Source organism: Phasianus colchicus, chromosome 26 (assembly GCF_987193195.1).
Source record: "Phasianus colchicus chromosome 26, bPhaCol1.hap1.1, whole genome shotgun sequence".
In the NCBI taxonomy this organism is placed as follows: Eukaryota; Metazoa; Chordata; class Aves; order Galliformes; family Phasianidae; genus Phasianus; species Phasianus colchicus.
In genome coordinates this window covers 5,608,858-5,628,328 of record NC_143461.1, presented here as the reverse complement: position 1 = coordinate 5,628,328, position 19,471 = coordinate 5,608,858, and the positions used below count along the sequence as shown (strand labels likewise).

Sequence of the window (19,471 nt, the reverse complement as noted above, 5' to 3'; positions counted from 1 at the left end):
CTGCTGCGCCTGGGGCGACTCGGGGCTGTGTCCCTGCCCCGAGCTTTACGCCTGCAGGGCCCGAGCTGGGGCGGAAGGCAGAAAGGAGCGGGGAAGCGGGGTTGGCTCCAGGCCTGCGTCACCGAGCTCAGCCTCGCGGCCCGGCCAAGCTTCGTGCAGCAGGGATGCGGCCCCGCTTCCTGCTCTGTCCCGTGCCAGGATCGGAGCCGAGCAAAACAACAGCTGTCTTCCGGGAGCCGTGGGAGCCGGGCAGCAAGGAGCGCACATCCGGAGGGCTGCGGGGCCCTGTCCGACAGAGCTGCTGCGGTGATGGGCAATGGGGCAAAGCCCTCGGCCCATAGAGTCCCTATATGCCGCTTTCCGAGTGCTGCTCGCCGGGTGCTCGCGCTGGGGTTCTGCCGGGATCCCGAGAGCGGGGGTGCTGAGGGGCAGAGGTACCGAACCCGGCCCCGGCGCCCCCAGCGCCCGCAGTGCCCTCAGTCCCCGCAGCGCCCCGTCCCGTCCCGCCTGTTGCCCTCTGGCGGCGGCTCCGCCGCTCCTCGCCGCATCGGGACCCCCCGAGCTCCGGACGAGCGCTCAGCTCCGCTCGTGGAGCTCCTCCCGTCACCCGCCGGATTGTCCCCTCGGGGGTTGTCGTGGCCCCGCGGGTGGCAGCAGGAGGGGCCCGGCGGTGCCATCCCACCCTGCGGGGACTGCCCGGCCGCAGGGAGGGGTGGGGGGGAGGAAGAATGAGCTCCGGCTGCGTTCTGTGGTTCCCGACGGGTGAAGCAGGAAGTGTGGGAGCGGGGCGGGGAGGACTGGTGCTGCCAGGAGACCGCAGAGGGCATTTCTAAGGGACTGAGCCATCGCCTCGGCCTTGTCCTCGTCCCCACCGCTCTGCAGCCACGCCAGGCGCTGCGTCACCCTCCGGTGCGGTGCCCAGGGAGCTCCCCCGTCCTTCTGTCCCTCCAGCCCAGATCCCGCACCCACCCCCTCTAGCCGCCTCTCCCCAGCGCTGCCTCCTTGCTCCCTCACAGCCTCAAGTTTTGCCGCAGCAGCTGGGGGCACAAAAACAGCCCGGAGCGAGCCCAGCCGCCCGCACCCCGCTCAGCTCCGCGGGGTGGAGGAGGGCTCTGGGTGAGCTGAGCACAGAGGAGGTGAGGAGGAGATGCGTGACAGCGGCGGGGCAGGGCGAGCGCAGAGCTGCACGTGCACCCGGAACCGGGCCGAACCCGGGCCGCGCTGCCCTCGTCCCGCCGCTGCAATGCCCGGCCCCGCCGTGCCGTGCTCGGCCCCTGCAGCCCCGACTCCTCCGGCAGCGATCTGCTGGGACGGCACAGCCTGGGGGCAACGGGAGCGGTGCCGGTGCCGCAGCTGCAACCCGCGCCGTCACAGCAGTTCTGTTTTTATGACCGGGCTCGTGATGGTGCTGGTTTTATGGCCGGGCTCGTGATGCGTTTATGGCCGCGCTGGTACTGCCTCAGGTACTCCCGGCCCCGTACCCCGCATCCCACTGGCATTGGGGTGGAGGATGGCAGCTGAACTTTGCCCGGCGAGGTGCGGCTCCCGAGGGCTCCCGCGAGAGCTGCGGCACCTCGGCCGCGTCCGTCCGCTACCGGGCACCTGGATGTAGAGCGGGATCCCGCCCGGCCCCTGCGGAGCGTCCTCACCGCCCGCATGTCACCAGGGATGTGCTGTGGTGCCAAGACCCCGCGTCACATAGCGGCCGTCGGCCCGGCGGCGTGGAGCAGCGCGTAGCAGGTACCTGCCCCGACATCCACCCCGCACCGCTCAGGGCAGCGGGACCCACGGCGGGCCCGTCCTGGAGCTCCGTCCCCGCGCTCCCCGAGCACCGGCGCTGCTGCCCAAGGCCCCCAACCCCCGGAGCGGCTGTGCGATGCTGCCCCAGGGAGGGGTTGGTGGTGGGGGCAGTGAGGACGCTCAGGGTCCCCGCACGGCTGGGGGACGGGATGCGGCCCTGGTCCCCGGCTTCGCCCTGACGGCTCCTTCTCCCCAGGCTCGGCCAGAGGAGGGACCTTGCGGCTCCCAGCGCTGCTCCGGGAATCCGGGGGGGGGGGGGGGAAGCACAGCCCATGGCAGACGGGCCCCCCCCGTGACGCCAAACTGGACCCCGCCGCCCCGCAGGAACCGCCCCCCGGCCCGACCCCGCCCTACGCCGCGAGCAACCGCCGCGATGCCGCGACCATCACCGGTGGGTCGGGATGGGGGGACGGGGAGGGGACCGGGAAACTCCCGGCCTCGTCCCTTCCGCGCGTCCCGGCATCCCCCGCCCCGTGTCGCGGTGCCTCCGTGCCGCCGGGAGGTGGCAGCAGGGATTCTCCCCAGGAGGCGGAGGGGAGGGGGAGAAGGATGGGATGTGGGTCCCCGTGAGCCGCCCTGCGCTGGAGCGCCCTCCCGGGGCACGGGCGGCTTTGGGGTGATCTGGCTGCTGGGGGCACCAGCCCCGGACCCCACGGGGGCAGAGGGGGGCAGGAAGCTCTCCTCCAATGCGTCCCCCCGCGCCAATTTTCTGTGCCCCCATTCCGACCCCGGGTGCCCCCGGCCCCCAACTGACGCGCTGTCCCGTATCCCCAGAGCTGTGCACCGGCGATGTCCCCGAAGTGGAGATCGTCACCCTGCTGGGCGAGCAGCTGCCCCGCTACACGCTGCGTGCCGACACCGTCTTTGGCTACGACCATGAGGACTGGCTACGTGCCCCCCCCGCCCCGCAGCCCACAGTCCCCCTGACCCCCCAGCAGATCGAGGAGACCCTGTGGTACTTTCGTGAGTGCCCGGCCCTTGCCACGGGGCTGACCGGGGGCAGCGGGGTTTGGGTGGGGGTCGCGGGGTGTAGGATTCAGAGTGGGGGTCACAGGGCAGTGCAGGAACTAATCGCCACTAACGGGATTGGCGGAGTGGATTTCCTTGGCCAGAACATCCCGGGCTAATTCTGCTGAGCTGAGCCGGACGTGTGCAGAGAGCCCCAGCATCTCCCAGGGACCCCTGTGCGGCCCCCCCTCCCATACACTGTGCCGAGGCTCCATGGGGTTGGGACCTGGTGGGGGCACAGGAGGGGTCTGTGCTCTGCTTGGACCTTGGTGCATATGTGCTGGGGGCAGGAGCAGAGGGGGGAGCTGATGGAGGTCTGGGGCAATAGGGCTGCATCCCACTGCCAACCTCGCTGCCTCCTCTCATGCATGAGGGGCTGGGGGCACCCGTGGTGGTGGCATGCTTGTGCTTGTGGCTCCGTGGTGTTCCTGCCCCCCTCAGCCATCAGCCCCCCACCCTGCAGCCTCAGCCCCCAGCCCTGTGCGCGCAGTGTGGCTCAGCAGCGTCACCACTCCCACTCCATGTCACGTTTCTCAGTGCCCCATCTGTGCGTGCTGTGCCCCCACTCCCTCATCCCCTCACCCAGACTGTTAAGCTGCCATCAGAAATAGCCCCCTGTAATCTACTTGTGCAGAGATGCAGAAACCTGCATGGAGGAGCAAAGCTCCAGCAGGGATTAGGAGGGAGCAGCTCCTGCACACTGCGTCCTTGAGGTGCCCGTGGGTGGGTGCCTGCCCACAAACTGCAGCACCAGGCAGGAGCGAGGAGAGGGCAGAGCCAGGAGGGTGTTGTTTCTGAGGCAGAACTGGAGGGAGTCAGGATCCTGGATGCTGCAGGGAGGGTTCCACGGGTGGGAGTCCAGCAGGCAAATAAAGGCATCGTGTGCTGCTGAAGGGCAGCTGCAGCCACAGCCTCATCGATTCATTGATTAGTTCAGTCCTAACAAGGACGGGCGCTGGGGGCAGGTGGTGGTGGAGGCACCGTGCATATCAGCACTCTTGGCATCCTGATGGAGAGCAGCGCTGCTCCCCCCACCCATAGCCCTCTGCCCACAGCGCAGTGTGCCATACAGCTGCTCCATCGTATAAGCAGAGTGTGATTCATTCAGCTCTCCCTGCCTCAGTGCTGCCTCTGCACAAATCTGTTGGTGGAGGAGCAGGAGGTGCACCCGGATGGGGCGCGTGGGGAACAGGAGCAGTGCAGCCACGGCTGGCTCAAAGCAGGGGGTTTGCTGAGTGGGGCAGTTTGAGGATGGCAACTGCTGTGTGCCATGGGGGTGACAGGGGGCAGCCCAGCCTGGGGCAGCGTGGGGCTGGCAGGTGAGAGGCAGCGGGATGCAACTCTGGCAAAGCTGTACTGTGCTGTGAACTGGGTGTCACTGGGCCCCCAGCCCTGCATACAGCCCAGGTTCGGTTCAGGGACCTGAGAGCCCTCCCGACCCCTCCAAATAGGGCAGAAGCCGCTGTTTGTGCACCGCCAATCGGAAGTCAGCCCTACACGGCTGCTGCTCAGGGATCGGTAACCCCTCAGCGTCCCCTCTTGGCAGCTCCCATCGGGGGATGCAGTGCACAGAACACCCCGTGTCCATGCGAGGCTGGGAGGTGGGAACCAGAACCACCCCCTGTGAGGAGCGCATCCCCATGGCGAGCGTGGTTCTGCGTTGCCCGATGGGGGTTGTGGGGTACACGATGGGGCCGTGGGTGCATGATGGGGGCCGTGTCCCCGTAGCGCACAGAGAGCTGCTGCTGCCGGCCGAGCTGCGCTGCGCTGCGCTGTGCTGCGCCGAGCCGGGGGGGAGCGTGCAGCCCCCGACCCCGCCGCCCCCGCCCCGCTCAGGCCTCAGCGCCGCCCCCGGGACGCAGCGGGCAGGTGCGGCCCGGCCGACCCCATAAATAGGGGCGGGAGCGGGCGGCTCGGCACGGCTCCGCGGTGGGCACGGCACCATGGAGATCTGGAGCAGCCCCGCCGCTTACGACGAGCTGAACGGGAACGCGGAGCGCGGAGGCGGCGCGGACCCCATCGCCCGAGAGCTGGAGGAAGGTGGGGGCGGCCCGGGGGGGCGCGGGGCTGCGGCGGGGCCGGGAATGCGGTGGGGATGCAGGGCCGGGGGCTCCACGGCTGCCGGTCTGTGTATTTCCCTTGGGGTTGGCATTCCCCCCACCCACCCACTCATTGCTATCCGGTCCCTTTGGGGATCATTGTGATCTCAGGGGGGGTTCACGCAAGGTGGTGGTGGCAGAGGGATGGGGAAGGATCCGTGTGGTTGTGGGGCTGGGGGCAGCCCTCCCATGGGGTGTGGGTCCCCATGCTGTGCTGGCCCGGCCGTGGTGGTTGCTGTGTACGTGTTGGGCAGCGTATGGCTCCCAGGGCCCGCTGCTGGCTCACGCCATAAAGATGCTCATGCTCCAATTATTTCCAATTAACGGCTCAGTGGCCTGACGAAGTGCGGTTAGGGACCCCTGCGGGAAGCAGGCCCTGCTGAGGGGAGGGGGCTGGGGCTGAGGCTGTCCCCCCATCCCTATAGATGCACCAACTGGGGTCTGGGCAGAATCACGGGTGGTGAGTGGGGGCATCGCCATGGTGATGTGCGCCATTACACAATCCCATCTGGGGCAGCGTAATGGGATTTGTGTGGCTGAGCCTCCCCCGTTAACCCACTTTGTCTGCCCGCCTGGGGGAGTGCGTGGGGTGGGGGCTGCAGGGTGAGACTGCTGGGCTGCTCTGCTGGGGAAACTGAGGCACGTGCCGCAGGGCTGTGAGGACAGTGGGCGGCTCTGGCAGCAGCTGTGGCGTGCAGGCAGTCCTGGGGCAGGCAGAGCTCAGGGCCTCATGCTCACTGCTGGCTGCCTCTGCAGGTGGTGGGTCAGTGCCGGGGGGTGGGCACCCCTTGTGTCGCCAATCTGCCCCAGATATACTGAGAGGAGGTGACCCCCACAGTTCTGTGTCTGTTCCTGCAGCTGCTTTTGCTCCCATTGCTGCTCGTAGACACTGCTCTCTGCAGCCATGGGGGCACTGGGTGGGCACGGGGCGCAGCACCCCAAAAAGGTAGATCTCATTGTTGGGCCCCGCTGTGGCTGTGGGATTGGGATGCTGTGGGCTCTGTCCCTTTGCTCCTGACCACGGGCTGGAGCAGATCCCTGTGCTCAGCCAGCGACCTCATGCAGAAACTAGGGCAGGGCTGGCTTCCTGCAGTGACATCTGGGGGAGGGGGCTGGGGCAGGCTGGGGGGACGCTGCGTGCAGCTCGACTTCATGCAGTGCTGCATGGCGTTGTTTGTGCCAGTGCTTCCAGCCTGCTTTGGAGATACCACCTCCCTTCGGCCCCTCCTTTCCATCCATGTGCCTTGTGCCAGGACAGGGGGACACTGGCACCTTCCCCTTCACAATGAGATGTGGGGTGATGTTGGTGTGTGCCACACAGTGCCACAGGAGCATCTCTGCCTGCACTGTGCTGCTGCTGCCCAGCAAATGGAAGCAGTGCAGGGCAGCTCAGCGCAGCTACTGCAGCCATCGCCCATCACTGTGCACTGCAAGGGCAGCGCCTGCCCATGGGTGAGCTGCAAGCTGCAGTATGAGAGGAGGGGGCAGCAGTGAAGCACCGAGCCCCCCCCCCCATAGCCCTGTGTGAGGGCACAGCCAGGCTCAGCTTCACCCTTCTCCCCCAGTCCTGTGCACTGAGCGTACTGTGCGGATCACCAAGACGTACCACGACATTGATGCTGTCACCAACCTGCTGGATGAGGTGAGCTGGTGCATGGAGACCTGGGGCTGCAGGACAGGGACCAGAGGAGATAGTCCTGGTTGACACTCAGTCCATTCCCCCCCCCCCCCCCCGCCTCCTGCAGAAAGAGAGAGACCTGGAGCTGGCGGCGCGCATTGGACAGTCCCTGCTGAAGCAGAACCGCAGCCTGACAGAGCGCAATGAGCTGCTGGAGGAGCAGCTGGAGCTGGCCAAGGAGGAGGTACCACCCTCGGCCCTGTGCTGGGGGTTGGGGACTGTGCAGGGCTGTGCCCCTGAGCTGAGCCCTGATGTTCCCCCCAGATCGCACAGCTGCGCCATGAGGTCTCCATGAGGGACGATCTGCTCCATTTCTACACCACCAACACGGAGGAGAGTGAGCCCACCTCAGCCCCCATCACACCGTGAGTGGGCTCTATGGGGCTGCCCCATGGATGTGGGACAGGGGGCTGGCAGGGCCTCATCCTGCCCACACTGCAGGTGCTCAGCGCCCACCCCGCTGTCCCCAGGCTGCGCCGGAATGAGTCCTCGCTGTCCCTGCAGCAGTGCTTCCAGTACGACGCCCTGCAGCAGAAGCTCCGGAGCCTGGAGGAGGAGAACCAGAAGCTTCGCCTGGAGGTGAGGGCAGCGTGGGGCACCCAGTGGTGATGCTGGGGGGAACGCACTGCTCATCAAACACAGCCCCTGTCCTCTCCCCCAGGCCACCACCATTGTGACAGAGACCAGCCGGTACGAGGACCAGGAGCAGCAGCTGATGATTGACTGTGTGGAGCAGTTCTGTATGTGGGCTGAGCTGGGGGGAAGGAGGGGGACACCTGCTGGGTGCTGGGGAGCACCTGGGTAAATGGTGACAGTGCTCCCCCGCAGCTGCAGCCAGCCAGCAGGTCGCCTGCCTGTCAGAAGAGCTGGCCCGCAAGGCTGAGGACACAGCAAGGCAGCAGGAGGAGATCAGTCAGCTCCTGGCGCAGGTGGTGGAGCTGCAGCAGAAGTGCAGAACGGTGAGCATCCCTCCCCTGCTCTGTGCTGGGGGGCACGGGGGCACAGCGCACAGCCCCCTCTGACTCCCTGCCCGCTGCTCTGCAGTACGGCACGGAGGTGGAGGAGCTCCAGCAGCACCTGGCCGCGGCCAAGGAGGTGCAGCAGCAGCTCCGGACGGAGGTGAGTGTGGGGGGGGGAGGGGGCGTGGCTGCAGGTCCCACCGGTGGGGGCTGTGTTCTGAGCAGTGCTCCCCCCCCGCAGCTGCGGGACCTGCAGGACAAATACGTGGAGTGCGGCGGGATGCTGCAGGAGGCCCAGGAGGAGGTGAAGAGCCTTCGCAGCCGCAGTCTGCCCAACAGCACCGTCAGCCGCTACGGTGCCGGCAGCAGCCTCCTGCCCCTGGTGTGTGTGGGGGGGTGCGGGGTGGGGTGGGTGGGGGCACAGCTCCCCTGTGTTGACGCTGCATCCCAACCCCGCAGGAATCGTTGGCTGCTGAGATCAAGGGGACGATGAGGAAGGGGACGGAGTCCTCCTCAGACTACAGGTGGGGGCTGATGACCTGAGCTGGGGGGGGGGGGGGGGGAGGAGGGATGGTCCAAGAAAGGAGATGTGGCACTTGGGGACGTGGTAGGGATGAGTTGATGGCAGTGATTCCGTGATCCTGTGCTGGGGGCTGCCCTGAGCACAGCCCCACCCGCTCCCTGCCCACAGGAGCTGCCTGCGTGTTTTCGAGACGGTGAAGGCAGTGAACCACGCGGCCAAAGCCCGGTCGAGCTCCGCGTCCCCCCAGCACACACCCGGCTCCAAGCAGACGTCGGCCGCTCCCTCCGGAGGGGGCAGCACTCCTCACCCCAGTCCAGAGGGTGCCCAGTGAGTGTGGGGGGGTTCGGGGCAGAGGGGCTGGGCGGGGCTGGGGGTCGTTGAACACCGTGCGATGCACAGCGCAATGCGTCGAGCCCCTGACCCCCGTGCCGCTGCAGGACTGCGGGCCCACGGGCAGCCCCCGGCCGCCAGGATCTGGAGGCGGCGGTGCAGCGGCTGTCGGTGCAGCAGCGGTGCCACTCCTCGGAGGAGCGCTCCTTCTTCGAGGCGGAGCGGGAGCACAAGCTGTGGCGCCTGCGGGATGAGGACGGCTCCAGCGGGATCCCGACGCCCGACGGCAGCGTTGTGTCTGCCGGCACCACCTGCTCGGGGGGCTCTGAGCACACCGCTGCCTCCGGCTTCTCGCTGGGCTCGCTCAGCTTTCTGCCTGACAAGCTGCAGATCGTGAAGCCGCTGGAAGGTGAGGAAAGCGAGGGGACGTCGTGCAGCCCCGGGAATGCCAGAAAGGTCCTATGTTCCCAGCTGAGCCCCTCTGCACGCCTGTATCCTCCCTCCAGGCTCAGTGACGCTCCACCACTGGCAGCAGCTGGCACAGCCCAACCTGGGGGGGATCCTGGTGCCGCGTCCCGGGGTGCTCACTAAGGACTTCAGGCCACTGGACATCGACCTGGAGGAGGTGTACAGCCTCACCGACCTGGAGGAGGATGAGGTGGAGGCTGCCTCCTTCCAGCTGCTGCCCACCTCCACGCCTGCCAAAGCCATGGAGCGCCCCGGGGGTGAGCGGGGGGCACAGAAATGGGCGGGACGTGGCCCTCAGTCCCTCTCTGCCCTCCTCTGCTCTTTGCCCCGTGCTCCTCCCTGTGCTCTTCCCTCTCCCATTCCTTCCGCCTGTCCCTTCCCCCAGAGCTGCCCTAGTGCCATGAAGGCATGTGGCCAAGGAGGCTCCAGGAGCACTTTGGGCTCTCTGTGTCTCCTCTGAGCTGTATTGGGCTGAAGCATAGCCAGCACTGTTTCCCCCTTGTGTGTGGGTTTCTGCTGCCTGTGACAGCTTCCAGCCTAACGTTGGTAACCCCACCCTGCTCTCTGCGCCCTTCCCTCCATGTCCCATTAACCCTCCGTTTCCTGTCCCCTCCAGTGCTCCTCTCTGCTAACAACCTCCCCCAGACCCCGTCCACCTTCACCATCACCACCTGCCACATCCTCCACCCCACCACTGAGCTCACCACGGTGATGCCCAGGTATGTGCCCCCCCCTCCCCGCCTGCACCACTCCCTGCTGTCTCCCCTTATCCCTCCTGCCTGTTCTGCCCCCCTGTGCGGGGGGCTTTGTGTGGGAGGAGTGGGACGTTGGGGCTAGAGCAGAGCCTGGTGCCTTCCTGCTGGGGTCAGGATGGAGCAAGGAATGGGCACCTTAACTGCTGAGCACTATTGTAAAGCACTAATGGGGCGGAGGGCATTGGTGTGAGCTGGAGTTCACAGCATTAGCAAAAACAAAAGCCAAACACCACCGCACAAACTGCCCTGCACGCACGATGAATGAGCGCGCAGCACTGGGCCCAGCCCTGCCAGTGCTCCTCCCTGAGCCCCGCTCTGCTCTCTCCCTGCAGTCTGCATCACTCCGTCGTGCCTTCTTGTGGGCCCTTTGAAGGGCTGAACCGCAGCTCCCAGTCTTTGCGGCCGTCCTGCCCGGCGCCGGCACACCGCCCCGCATCCCCTCTGGGTCTCGTCCGCCTCCTGCTGCTGCGCGGCATCAATGCTGTGCTACTCCCGGCCCCGACCAGGAGAGCCCCCCGTCCCCCCAGCCCTGCGCTGCGGCGGAGGGGCAGCGGGGACCCTCATCGCGGAGCAGCATCTTCAGCGGGAACCTCGTGCAGAAGCTGCGGCGCCTGGGGCTGCACCGGGTGGTGGCCCGTGGGGAGCGGTCCTACGCGCACGGGGAGCGCCGGGAGCAGCGCGATGCGCCCACGTGAGGGCACGGCACAGCAACGGCACGCGGGACGGAACGAATCCTCCGCTCTCTTCATCTCCAGCCGCGGGCGAACAGCCCTGGGCTCCCTCAGCTGCTGCGCGGCGGCGTCACCCGCCCTGGGACAGCGCAGAGCCCGGCAGCCGTTTATGGGGCTTTATCTCAGCGGCAGAACGCGGAGCTCTGCAGTGAGCGGCCCCTTCCCTGAGCCCCCCCAACCCCCCCTGCTGGCGGCACAACCGGAGGGAGAGGAGCAGCGGCTGCACGTGTCGGGCTGAGCCCCCACCGCCGCGACCCGAACTGACTCCTAGAGCAAGCGGCGGTTTTAAAGCGGTGTTTTCTAAACTCTTTTCTGCCCCACAAATAGATGTAGCAGCGCTGCGCGGGGCTGCCTGCAGCTGTGCCCCATCTCTATGGAATAAACGCGACCACCTGAGGCAGCTCGCTGTCTCCCCCACAGCCGCACCTCCCAACGGCAGCAGCAGCAGAGCTGGGAGTGCCAAAGCTTTATTGCGGGACCAGAGATGTGCTGAGAGTGTCGGGGCTCCGCGCGGGGCTACGCAGCATCGGCCGCATCCTCGGTGCTCCGGCGGCCGAAGTCCATCCAGTCGGGGTAGAAGTGGTCGTGCAGGGCCTCTACCGCCCCGTTTCCCTGCACGAAGCCTTTGCGGTCGCTCAGCTCTGCGGAGGTGAGGGGAGAGGGTCAGAGCCGCCCGGGGCCGGGGCTGGGGCGGGAGAGATCCGGGAGCTGCGGTACCTGCGAAGACGTGGGGCAGGAAGCGGGAGATGAAGCGCTGCTGCTGCTCCTGGGACGGGGGCTCGGGCCAATCCCGCCGGGCCGGGCTGGAGGGGGGGCGGTGGGAGCCCCCCGGGGCCTTCGCTGCCGGCCGGCACAGACAGGCGGTCACCGCCGCGCTGAGGATGAGGCCGAGGAACACCTTCGTCTTCATGGCTGCGGAGGGAAGGGGAGAGCGGGGCTGCAGCCACAAACTGGAGCGAGGGACGGGCAGCGTCGTGCTCGTCCCCAGCTCCCCTCCACCCCCCCCGGCTGTTCGCACGTCCCTCCTCACCTCACGCTGCTGCTCCGGGGGCTCCGCGCCGCTCCCTGCGCTCCGTCCGCACTTTTGAAGGCGCCCGCGCTGCGCTCCGCCCCGGGGCGGCTCCGACCGCTGCGGTGTTCGGGGCACGGAGATACGCGGGGATGGACGCACGCGGCCGCCCACACAGACGTGCATGCAGCCGTGCACACGCAGACACATGCAGCCATGTGTATGCACACACGTGTGCACGCATCTATCCATAGGTGCACGTATCCATACACACACATCTGTGCATACATGCATCCATGCACACAGACACCCATCCATACACACTGCACATATGTGTACACACGCACACACATCTCTTTACACACACATACACGCACTCCAGCTCTGCTCCGAGCTGCCCCACAGCACAGCTCTGTGCCCCACACCAGGACAAGGGGGGCAGGGGTCCATGGGGCACTCAGAGGCTGCAGCAGCTGCAGGGCCCCTTCCAACACAAACCACGCTGTGATGCTGGACACAAACATGCGTATGGACCATGGATACACGTGTATTCACTCAGTCGGACACACAGGCAGAGATGTGGGTACACAGATACTATGTACATAAGTGTATGCCTACATAGATGTGTGTCTATGCACAGGAGATGTACTTACATTGTCTGTGTACGTGCTTACACACTGCAGCAGACATGGAGGCACATACACATATTTCTGTAGAGACAGACAGTGCTGCGTAGAACTGGGTGCTGCATGGCTCAGCTGCACAGAGTGCTGTGTCTGCCTTTAAGGTTCACAGAAAGGTACAGCAGAACTGTACAGCCGCAGAGAATGAACGTACAGCCACATGTGGCTATGAAGCAGAGCTGTATTACACATAGGCACAGAACTGTATCTCCCCACCATCCCCACACCGCGGTGCTCCTGGGGCGGCTCCTCCCCCTCTCTGTGCTCGGAGGGACAGCGCTGGGGCTGCTGTTATCTCACAGGGCCACGGTTCCTCTTGTATTGACCCTCATCCCGCAGTGTTTGGGAACATTTGCCTCATCCCTTCAATAGAGGATGCAGCAGTGACGTGCTGACATCTGCCCCAGCCCTGGCTGTGTTTGCAGAGGGCACCGATCCTCAGATAAGCCCCAAACAAATGGGCTTTGGATGGGCAGGAGGCAGCGTGCTCTGCTCCTCCGCTGCCCGCAGCAATCAATGGTTCCCTCTTGGGAGCGATTTTTACAAAGAACAAACAAATTGTTTTGTCATTTTGGGCTTTTAATGGCTCAATCTGGGCCAAATGAGCCGTGCAGTGACGGGCTCACAGCGGCTGCTCCCTGCAGCCCTCACTCTGTGGGGCTGTGATGTGGGGCTGCAGTGCCATGTGCACAGGGCCGTCCTTGTGCCATCAGAGCACTGCACCACAGCCAAGGGAGCAGGGACAGCACCGACACCTCACAGCCAGCAGGTAAATGTGTGGCCCTGCAGCAGGCAGTGCTCGGCTCCTCCAGCCCCGGCTGTGTGCGCAGAGGAAGCAGGGCTGTCTTCTTTACCTTCCCAATACAGGACCACACAACATCCCTCAGTGCAGGCAGGAGCTCGGAGCAGGGTTGGCACGCAATGCCTTTGCTGATGGGTGGAAGGCAGTTACTGCAGCAAACTGCTTTCTGGGAGCAAGGTCTCACAGGGAAGTACAGGGCAGCGAGGTGAGCTGGGTGCATGGAAAAGCAGGCTGAAAGTCAGGGCCTTCCACAGCAGCAAGGAGATGAACAGGACACGCTTTTTGAGGGCTGCCAACCCCCCAGCAGCTCCCAGTGGTCCCACTGTGCACAGGTTGGGACGGAGCTGCCTGCAGCACTGCAGAGGGAAGTGCACGGACTTCCTGCTCATGTTGCACTTGCAGACCCACATCTCCAGGCCTGTTGCAAAACTGTTCCACTCCTGCACTTTCAGTGACCTCCAGCCGCAGCCCGGCCTGAAGCAGTGCCTGGTTGTGGGGACAGAACCCTTCCTGCAGCAGCACTGACCCCACAAACCACTTCTGGGCCAGCAGCGGGCACAAGACCTGGTGCAAGGCTTAGTACAGTCCAGCCCAGTGAGGGAGTGACTCAACCTCTGCTCATGGGCTGTTTTTCTTCAACTTTGGCCAGGGATGAGGAAGAGCAGCACTGAAGTTGCTCTGTGTTCCCCTTCCTATGCTGGGTCACACTACTCTGTGCTGCACAGCACAGCACAGTGCTCACAGCTGCCCAGCACAGCAGCTCCATGCAGCACATGGGCTTCAGCTCTCACAGTGCTGTGCCACTGCCTCTCCGAAACAAAGCATTCTGGCTTCAAAATGCAACTGAATAACGCACCCAGCCAATACTTTTCAAAACCATTTTTATTTAAATAAGACTTTAAATACATTACATAAAACATTAAAAATGAAACCAAAAATCTGTTACTTCACAGGGCATTAGGCAGCAGTTGCTAGTAACACGTAAGCTCTGCGGCTCTATTTACAATGATACTTGTTACATTAGTCCAAAATTGATCCCTTGTCAGAAGTTTAAGCCAGGGCGATGGTTCCTTCAGGTACAGCAGCCCACACTCTTTGGCCTTGCGTGACATCAGCACCTGCCAGGCCAGGATTGCAGACATCCAGCCTTGAGGTCACTCCTCCTACTCAGCTTCCCCAGATCCCTCTACCACCAGGAATGAGGCAGCCTACAGAGAGGGTCCTGTCTGCCCCGGCCGTGCCGCAGCTCGGCACCTTGCTGCAGGGCCACCATGGTCACTGCCCATGGAAACGAGAGGGCCACTGGGGGGGCAGAGATGGGGGCAGTCCCTGGGCTCAGTGGGGAGCAGCCGGGCACTTGTGGCGTTATCCAGCCTGAAGCTAAACGCCCAAATTACCTCTGTTAAATGAGGGACAGCAAGACGAGATAGCATGGGCTCTTGTCAGTTTATTACATCACTGAATTACACCAGTCCAGACTGAACAGTGGACCCAAGAATGTTACATTACACAAACCGACTGGTTTTAAACTTATGACAAGGGACAGATGGGAATCTCATTGTAAGGAAATCTTCTTGCATAAAGCTTCAGTGGCCCATGGGCACTTAAAACCCATGGACTTTCAGCTGGTCGTCTTTGGCCAGTCCAATCTGCAAGAAAAAAAATGCACTTTATAGCACCTCGCACCACACAAACCTCTGTGAACATCCATACGCCATGTGCACTGCAGAACTGACAAATTCCTGCTTCGCCCCTAAGCATGGAATGAAAACAAGACTGCAACTGCTAAATCTCACAGAGTAACGTACTCCTCCAGCAAATGTTTCAATAAGCACAGGAGCAGTCTCCTCCCTCTGCTGCTCTTTTGCACGCAGTCAGGTTCTGCCCCGCTATTACAGCACTCGCTCTCAGCTCAGCAATTAAGCCCTACCTCGACGAGGAACTGGCAGATGTTCTTGCGCTGGTCGCCCTGCAGCTGAATCACTTCTCCATACTCAGGGTGCTCGATCACAGTACCATTGCAGGCAAATTTCTGGGGAAAGAAGAAGGCTCCTTCAGGATGACAAAACCCATGACTGCTACCCCGGCCCCACAGCCCCCCGCGCCCCACTGCCCCCCGGCCCCACACAGCCCCACAGCCCACCTTCTTGAACGCCTTCACCAGTTTCTTTTTATCGTAATCATCCGCGATGCCCTGGACAGTGGTGAGGGTCTTCCTGCCGTTCCGCTGCTGGATCCTTATATGGATGTAGTCCTCAGTGCCGGCAGGAAGCAGGTCATCACCCTTACTTGCATCAGCAAAGGGGTCTGCGGGGAAAGCGCGTCAGCGCCGGCCCCGCCCCGCCGCGCTCCCATTGGCCCTCCCGCCCGCCCGTCAACGCCCGGCCCCGCCCCCTCCCCGCCCCCACCCCCCCGCGGCTGACGCAACGCGGCCCGGAGCGCAGCTGCGCCACGGGGCGGAGCCGCCGCAGGGAGGGGCAGCCGGGCCCGGCCCGGCCCAGCGCCGCACAAAGGCCTCACCGAAGGGTTGGAGGTTCTGGATAGCGGACATACGATACGCTTCCCTTCCCTCGGCGAGGCGGCGGCGGCGGGCGGCGGCGGAGGCGGCGACGCGGCGGGTGGCGGCGGCGGCGCGAGCGGCTGAGACGGAGGATGCTCTCGCGGCGGCGGCTGCGGACGCTGTCACGGGGGCGGGACCGGCACCGCCCGCTTATATACCACCTCCGCGTGACGTCAGCACGCACGGGAATCGAGCGCGCCGATTGGCCGCCCCGCGGGGGCGTCACGACGTACGGCCGAACGCGGCCACGCCCCGGCTGGCGCGACGGGAGCCGTGCGCATGCGCAATTCGAAGCCGCGAGGGCTGGGGTGGGGGGGCAGCGGCACGCGGTGCCGCGCAGGCGCGGTGCGGCGGCGCCTCGCGAGGCCTCGGGCAGCGCCTGGCGGGGCGGGGATCGCGCCGTGCTGCGGCCGCGCTGCTCCGGGCGGCCCGCGCCGCTCGGCTCGGCTCGGCGCTGTCCGCCCGCTGCGGGGCCTGCGCGCCCCCTCGCGCCGTCCGCTCCCCGCAGTGGCGGCTCCCCGCCCCGCGATGCCCGCAGTCCGCCCGGCCGTCCTCCCCGCCCCGGGGACGTCGGCGTTCGGTGCCGCGGAGCCCCCGGGCCGCTCGCCCCGCGCTGCGGCGGTTGGGCGGCTCTGCGAGGTCCCGGTCCGGGGCGGCGGAGGCCCGCAGGGATGCGCCGACGGCGGAGCGGCCCCGCGGGAGCCCGGGCCGGCCGTTCCTCGAAGCGGACGCGGTTCGCGCGGCTCCCGGGGCTCCCGTTGTGCGGCCCGGCCCCGCGCTGTGGGCGCCGCGATCGGCTGCTGGCCGCTACGTGCCACGGCCCTCGCGCGTCGCACCCAGCCCTGCGGTGCCGGAGCGCCCCGACGTGCGGGAACGGAGGGCGGGGATCCGCCGCGTGAGGACGGGGCGGAAGCCGTGCGGTCCGGTCGGGGCTCGAGCGCCTCTGGGCGCCGACGGAGCCGCACGGCGCTGCGCTGCTCGGCCAGCGCTGCTCTGCGGCCGTCCGTGGAGCCGCGGGTTTCCGAGGGACGATCGGCACCGGGCCGAGCCGCTCTGTGCGGCCCTGGCAGCCGTCGCTTCGTTCCTGGGGCTTTGATTGAGATACGCCGTTCGCTGCCTTGCGCCGGGCAGAAGGGATCGTTTGTGCTTCTGAAGTACCTGTCACTTTTCCATGTCGTTATGTGCTGGAGCACTGGCTAAAACTGTCATTAAAATGTGAATTTGCGCCGTGACCCAGCAGGCAGCACTTCTCCCCTCCGTTTCTGCTCAATTTCCCCCTTCCCGGATCAAGAATCATCTCCCGCAGCCACGTCCCGCCCGTCCGGACAGCAGAGGAGGAGAAGGACGATGTCAGCGCGCCTCGACGGGCGGAGCGCTGCCGACGGAGGGCTTTTACCGCCAGGGCTCCGTCAGAGCAGGGAGCTGCGGGCCCCGCGCTGCCCACGAGGTGGCAATGCTGCTCCGTCCGCCTGCACGGCGGTGTTGCAGTGGCTGCGACATTCCTAGAAACCAGCTTTTCTCCTCCAACATCTTTCCTGCAGCCTCCGTGTGACCGCACAGAGCTGGATTCGGGATGAACTGCATTTCTGGTGTACGCTATTTGATCCCATCAGTCAGCAAAGCAGCACCAGCGGTAAATGTGCTCCTGGATCGCGCCGCAGCACGGCAGCAGTGAGCACAGAGCTATGGGGCAAAGGTCGTGCAGGGAATCCCGAAGGTCACCATCCCTTCTGCACGAGGGCATTCCTGGGAATGCCCGTCCCAAAGGTGGCAAACCCTGGAAAAACTGAGCACTCAGCACTCAGTTGTGCTGATCTCTGCCCGCCTGAGGTCGGGGCTGTGGGGCGTGCAGTGAAACACATCTGTCTGCTGGGTGCTGCTGGGATGGAGGCACCGTCACCGGGCCGTGTGAAGGGGAGCTCCTGACGCTCTGTCCCCACACAGCAATGTGTCCCGGTGCCATCCTGCCACGTGCTGCTGAAAGCAGCTGTGGGCACCTTCAGCTCCTGCCTCCCCCAGGGACCCTCCGCAGCACTTTGCTGTGCTGCTCCTATGGTGTCCCGCAGGGTGCGCTCCGCCCGCTGCATGGGGCTGAGGTCCTGCCCTGCCCCGGGCTGCAGCCTTCCTCCCGTGCTGCTCAGCCTTTGTCATCTCCGGCTGTGAAACCTCCGCTCTCCGCGAGGTGCCAGGAGAGCTCTGAGCACGGGGCTGCCTGGCAGCACTGCTGGGCTGCAAGCAGGAACAAGCTCAGCTCTTTGCTGCCTGGCTGTCCCTGCAGCAATGGGGGCAGTGCAGCTCCTCCTCGGGCAGGGACGTGCGGGGTGGAGGGCGGGGAGCTCCTGTGGGTGGGGGTGGCAGTTCCAGACCAAGGAACTGTGCTCGTACTGTGCGTGGTGCATTTGTCCCCTTGCCTGCATTTGGGGCTGCAACATGCTGTGGGTTTGCTGTGGAAAAGGAGACCAAATCCCTTTCCACCCCAGCCGTGCCTTGCATTGCGCCTTGGGGCTGTCCTGCAGCAGGATGGTTCAGACCCCCCCTGGTTCCTATCCCCACACACATTGCTCACACCACAGGACGGTGCTGAGCAGCACTGTGCTGGGAGCCCTCACCTGGGTGCTCAGCAGCAGCCAGGAGCAGCAGAGCAGCCCGAACTCACAGCAGGGAGCAGGGATTGGGATGGAAAGATGGGGAGATCCCCCCACCACACCCCATGTTGTCCCTGCCTGCCCTGTGCAGCTCCGCTGTGGAGCAGAGCTGCTGCTCTGGGACACGGTGATCCCTCTGCACGAACCGCCTCTGGGGATGCCCCCTCCTCACTCAGTGATGGGGATTGAGGCCAAAAGGTCTTCTGCTGTGGAGGAGCTGAGATATAGCACTAAGGCAGCTCAGGGTGCAGGGCAGGGGGCCGGGTGGGTTCTCATGCTGTCTCCTGACAGAGGCACAGGGCTGACTCAAAGCCATTGCAGCACACCAGGCACTGCTGTGCTCAGCAGCTCTCGGCCCCATTCCCACATGTCAGCAAAGGCTCTGCTGCCAGGTGTGCCCGCTGCCCTGCTGCTCACACACCGCTGCGACTGAAGGATGATAAAGAGGTGCTGTGAGAAGGGGCTGAGCTGCCAGGGCTCACAGCCAGATCCCACTGGGGTGCGGCAGGGCTGGGGCTGAGGCAGAGGAGCACAATGGGACATGGGGGACAGCGGGGCTGTAGCACATCTCCTGAGGAGCACAGAGACAATGGGAGCACACCGCTTCCCACTGCATGCCAGGGAGAGGTCATGGGGAGGTGTGAGCTGGGCCAGCCCTGGGCAGCTCTCAGCCCTGGGAGGTTGGTGCCATTCAGCAGCTGGGTCTGGGCCCCGTCCTGGGCGCCCACTCACAGCGTACCTCCAATGCTCTGGGCAGGACAGTGAGGCCCTTGGTGTGGTGCCCCCGTGCTCAGCCCCATTCTGCTGTGCACAGTGGGGCCCGAGGCAGAGCCCCTGTCAGCCAGGAGCTGCCCCGCAGCCAGCACAGCGCTGCGCCCTGCAGCCTCATGGAACGGCCTGGATCAGAAGGGACCTCAAAGATCACGCAGGGAAATGGGAGCGAGGTGCCGGAGTGCTGAGCAGGGGAGGGGGGAGCGGGGCTGCTGGGGGTGCGTGCAGCAGCAACGGCAGCGGCGGAGGTGGCAGCGCCTGGCAGAGTGCCACAGCCCGGCTCTGCTGACTGAGCTGGGGGCCGGGGCCAGGCAGCCGAAGTCAGCACCTGCTTCGCCCCACTTCGCGTTTCCCTTACGAGGCAAAACCCACGAGGTGTGTGCGGGAACGGGCGCCCAGCCCCGCGGCCCCTCCCTGCTGGGCGCTGCCTACACGCAGCAACTCCCCGAGGGCCAAACACGGGCCGCCCGCCAGCGCCTTCCGCGCAGCCCCGTCCCGGCACGGCCCGGCGCCGCGGGGATCGGCCGCTTACACAACGCGGCCACCGCCCTGCCGGCCGAGGGAGCGGCAGCAGCGCCGCGTGCTCCCCGTGCCCGGGCCGTGGGGGCGGCGCGGTCCCGTGCTGCCGTGTCCCGCGGCTCCGTCCCTTG

The 19,471-nt window shown here is 65.4% G+C and overlaps 3 protein-coding genes across 3 annotated transcripts; 1 reads left to right on the top strand and 2 right to left on the bottom strand.

Annotated features, from left to right (window-relative positions):
* Positions 1–4,672: 4,672 nt before the first annotated feature.
* HAP1 (huntingtin associated protein 1) lies at positions 4,673–10,440 on the top strand. The gene is given in 16 exon segments (XM_090124848.1): positions 4,673–4,848; positions 6,473–6,549; positions 6,653–6,769; positions 6,850–6,950; positions 7,056–7,164; positions 7,247–7,325; positions 7,414–7,544; positions 7,630–7,704; positions 7,786–7,926; positions 8,004–8,068; positions 8,236–8,394; positions 8,505–8,806; positions 8,904–9,122; positions 9,482–9,584; positions 9,953–10,101; positions 10,104–10,440. Coding segments are annotated over 16 exon segments (2,136 nt in total). The 5' UTR covers positions 4,673–4,751; the 3' UTR covers positions 10,316–10,440.
* Positions 10,441–10,649: 209 nt separating this feature from the next.
* On the bottom strand, positions 10,650–11,480 carry LOC116233699 (gastrin/cholecystokinin-like peptide). The gene is made up of 3 exons (XM_031600761.2): positions 11,382–11,480; positions 11,069–11,263; positions 10,650–10,992 (listed from the first exon to the last, which is right to left on the bottom strand). The coding sequence occupies exons 2-3, from the start codon at positions 11,259–11,261 to the stop codon at positions 10,868–10,870; spliced, it is 318 nt and encodes a 105-aa protein (XP_031456621.1). The 5' UTR covers positions 11,262–11,263; positions 11,382–11,480; the 3' UTR covers positions 10,650–10,867.
* Positions 11,481–13,709: 2,229 nt separating this feature from the next.
* Positions 13,710–15,533, bottom strand: EIF1 (eukaryotic translation initiation factor 1). The gene is made up of 4 exons (XM_031600758.2): positions 15,366–15,533; positions 14,989–15,152; positions 14,776–14,877; positions 13,710–14,494 (listed from the first exon to the last, which is right to left on the bottom strand). Exons 1-4 carry the CDS (start codon positions 15,394–15,396, stop codon positions 14,450–14,452), a joined length of 342 nt encoding a protein of 113 aa, XP_031456618.1. The 5' UTR covers positions 15,397–15,533; the 3' UTR covers positions 13,710–14,449.
* Between the last annotated feature and the right edge of the window lie 3,938 nt (positions 15,534–19,471).

Excerpts from the sequence above, each read along its gene's own strand:
- LOC116233699 (XM_031600761.2), bottom strand. The coding sequence starts at position 11,261 with ATGAAGACGAAGGTGTTCCTCGGCCTCATCCTCAGCGCGGCGGTGACC. Across the intron at positions 10,993-11,068 it reads CCTGCCCCACGTCTTCGCAG|AGCTGAGCGACCGCAAAGGC; the intron begins GTACCGCAGCTC and ends TCACCTCCGCAG.
- EIF1 (XM_031600758.2), bottom strand. The coding sequence starts at position 15,396 with ATGTCCGCTATCCAGAACCTCCAACCCTTCG. Across the intron at positions 15,153-15,365 it reads CCAGAACCTCCAACCCTTCG|ACCCCTTTGCTGATGCAAGT; the intron begins GTGAGGCCTTTG and ends CTTTCCCCGCAG. Across the intron at positions 14,495-14,775 it reads TCTGCCAGTTCCTCGTCGAG|ATTGGACTGGCCAAAGACGA; the intron begins GTAGGGCTTAAT and ends TTTTTCTTGCAG.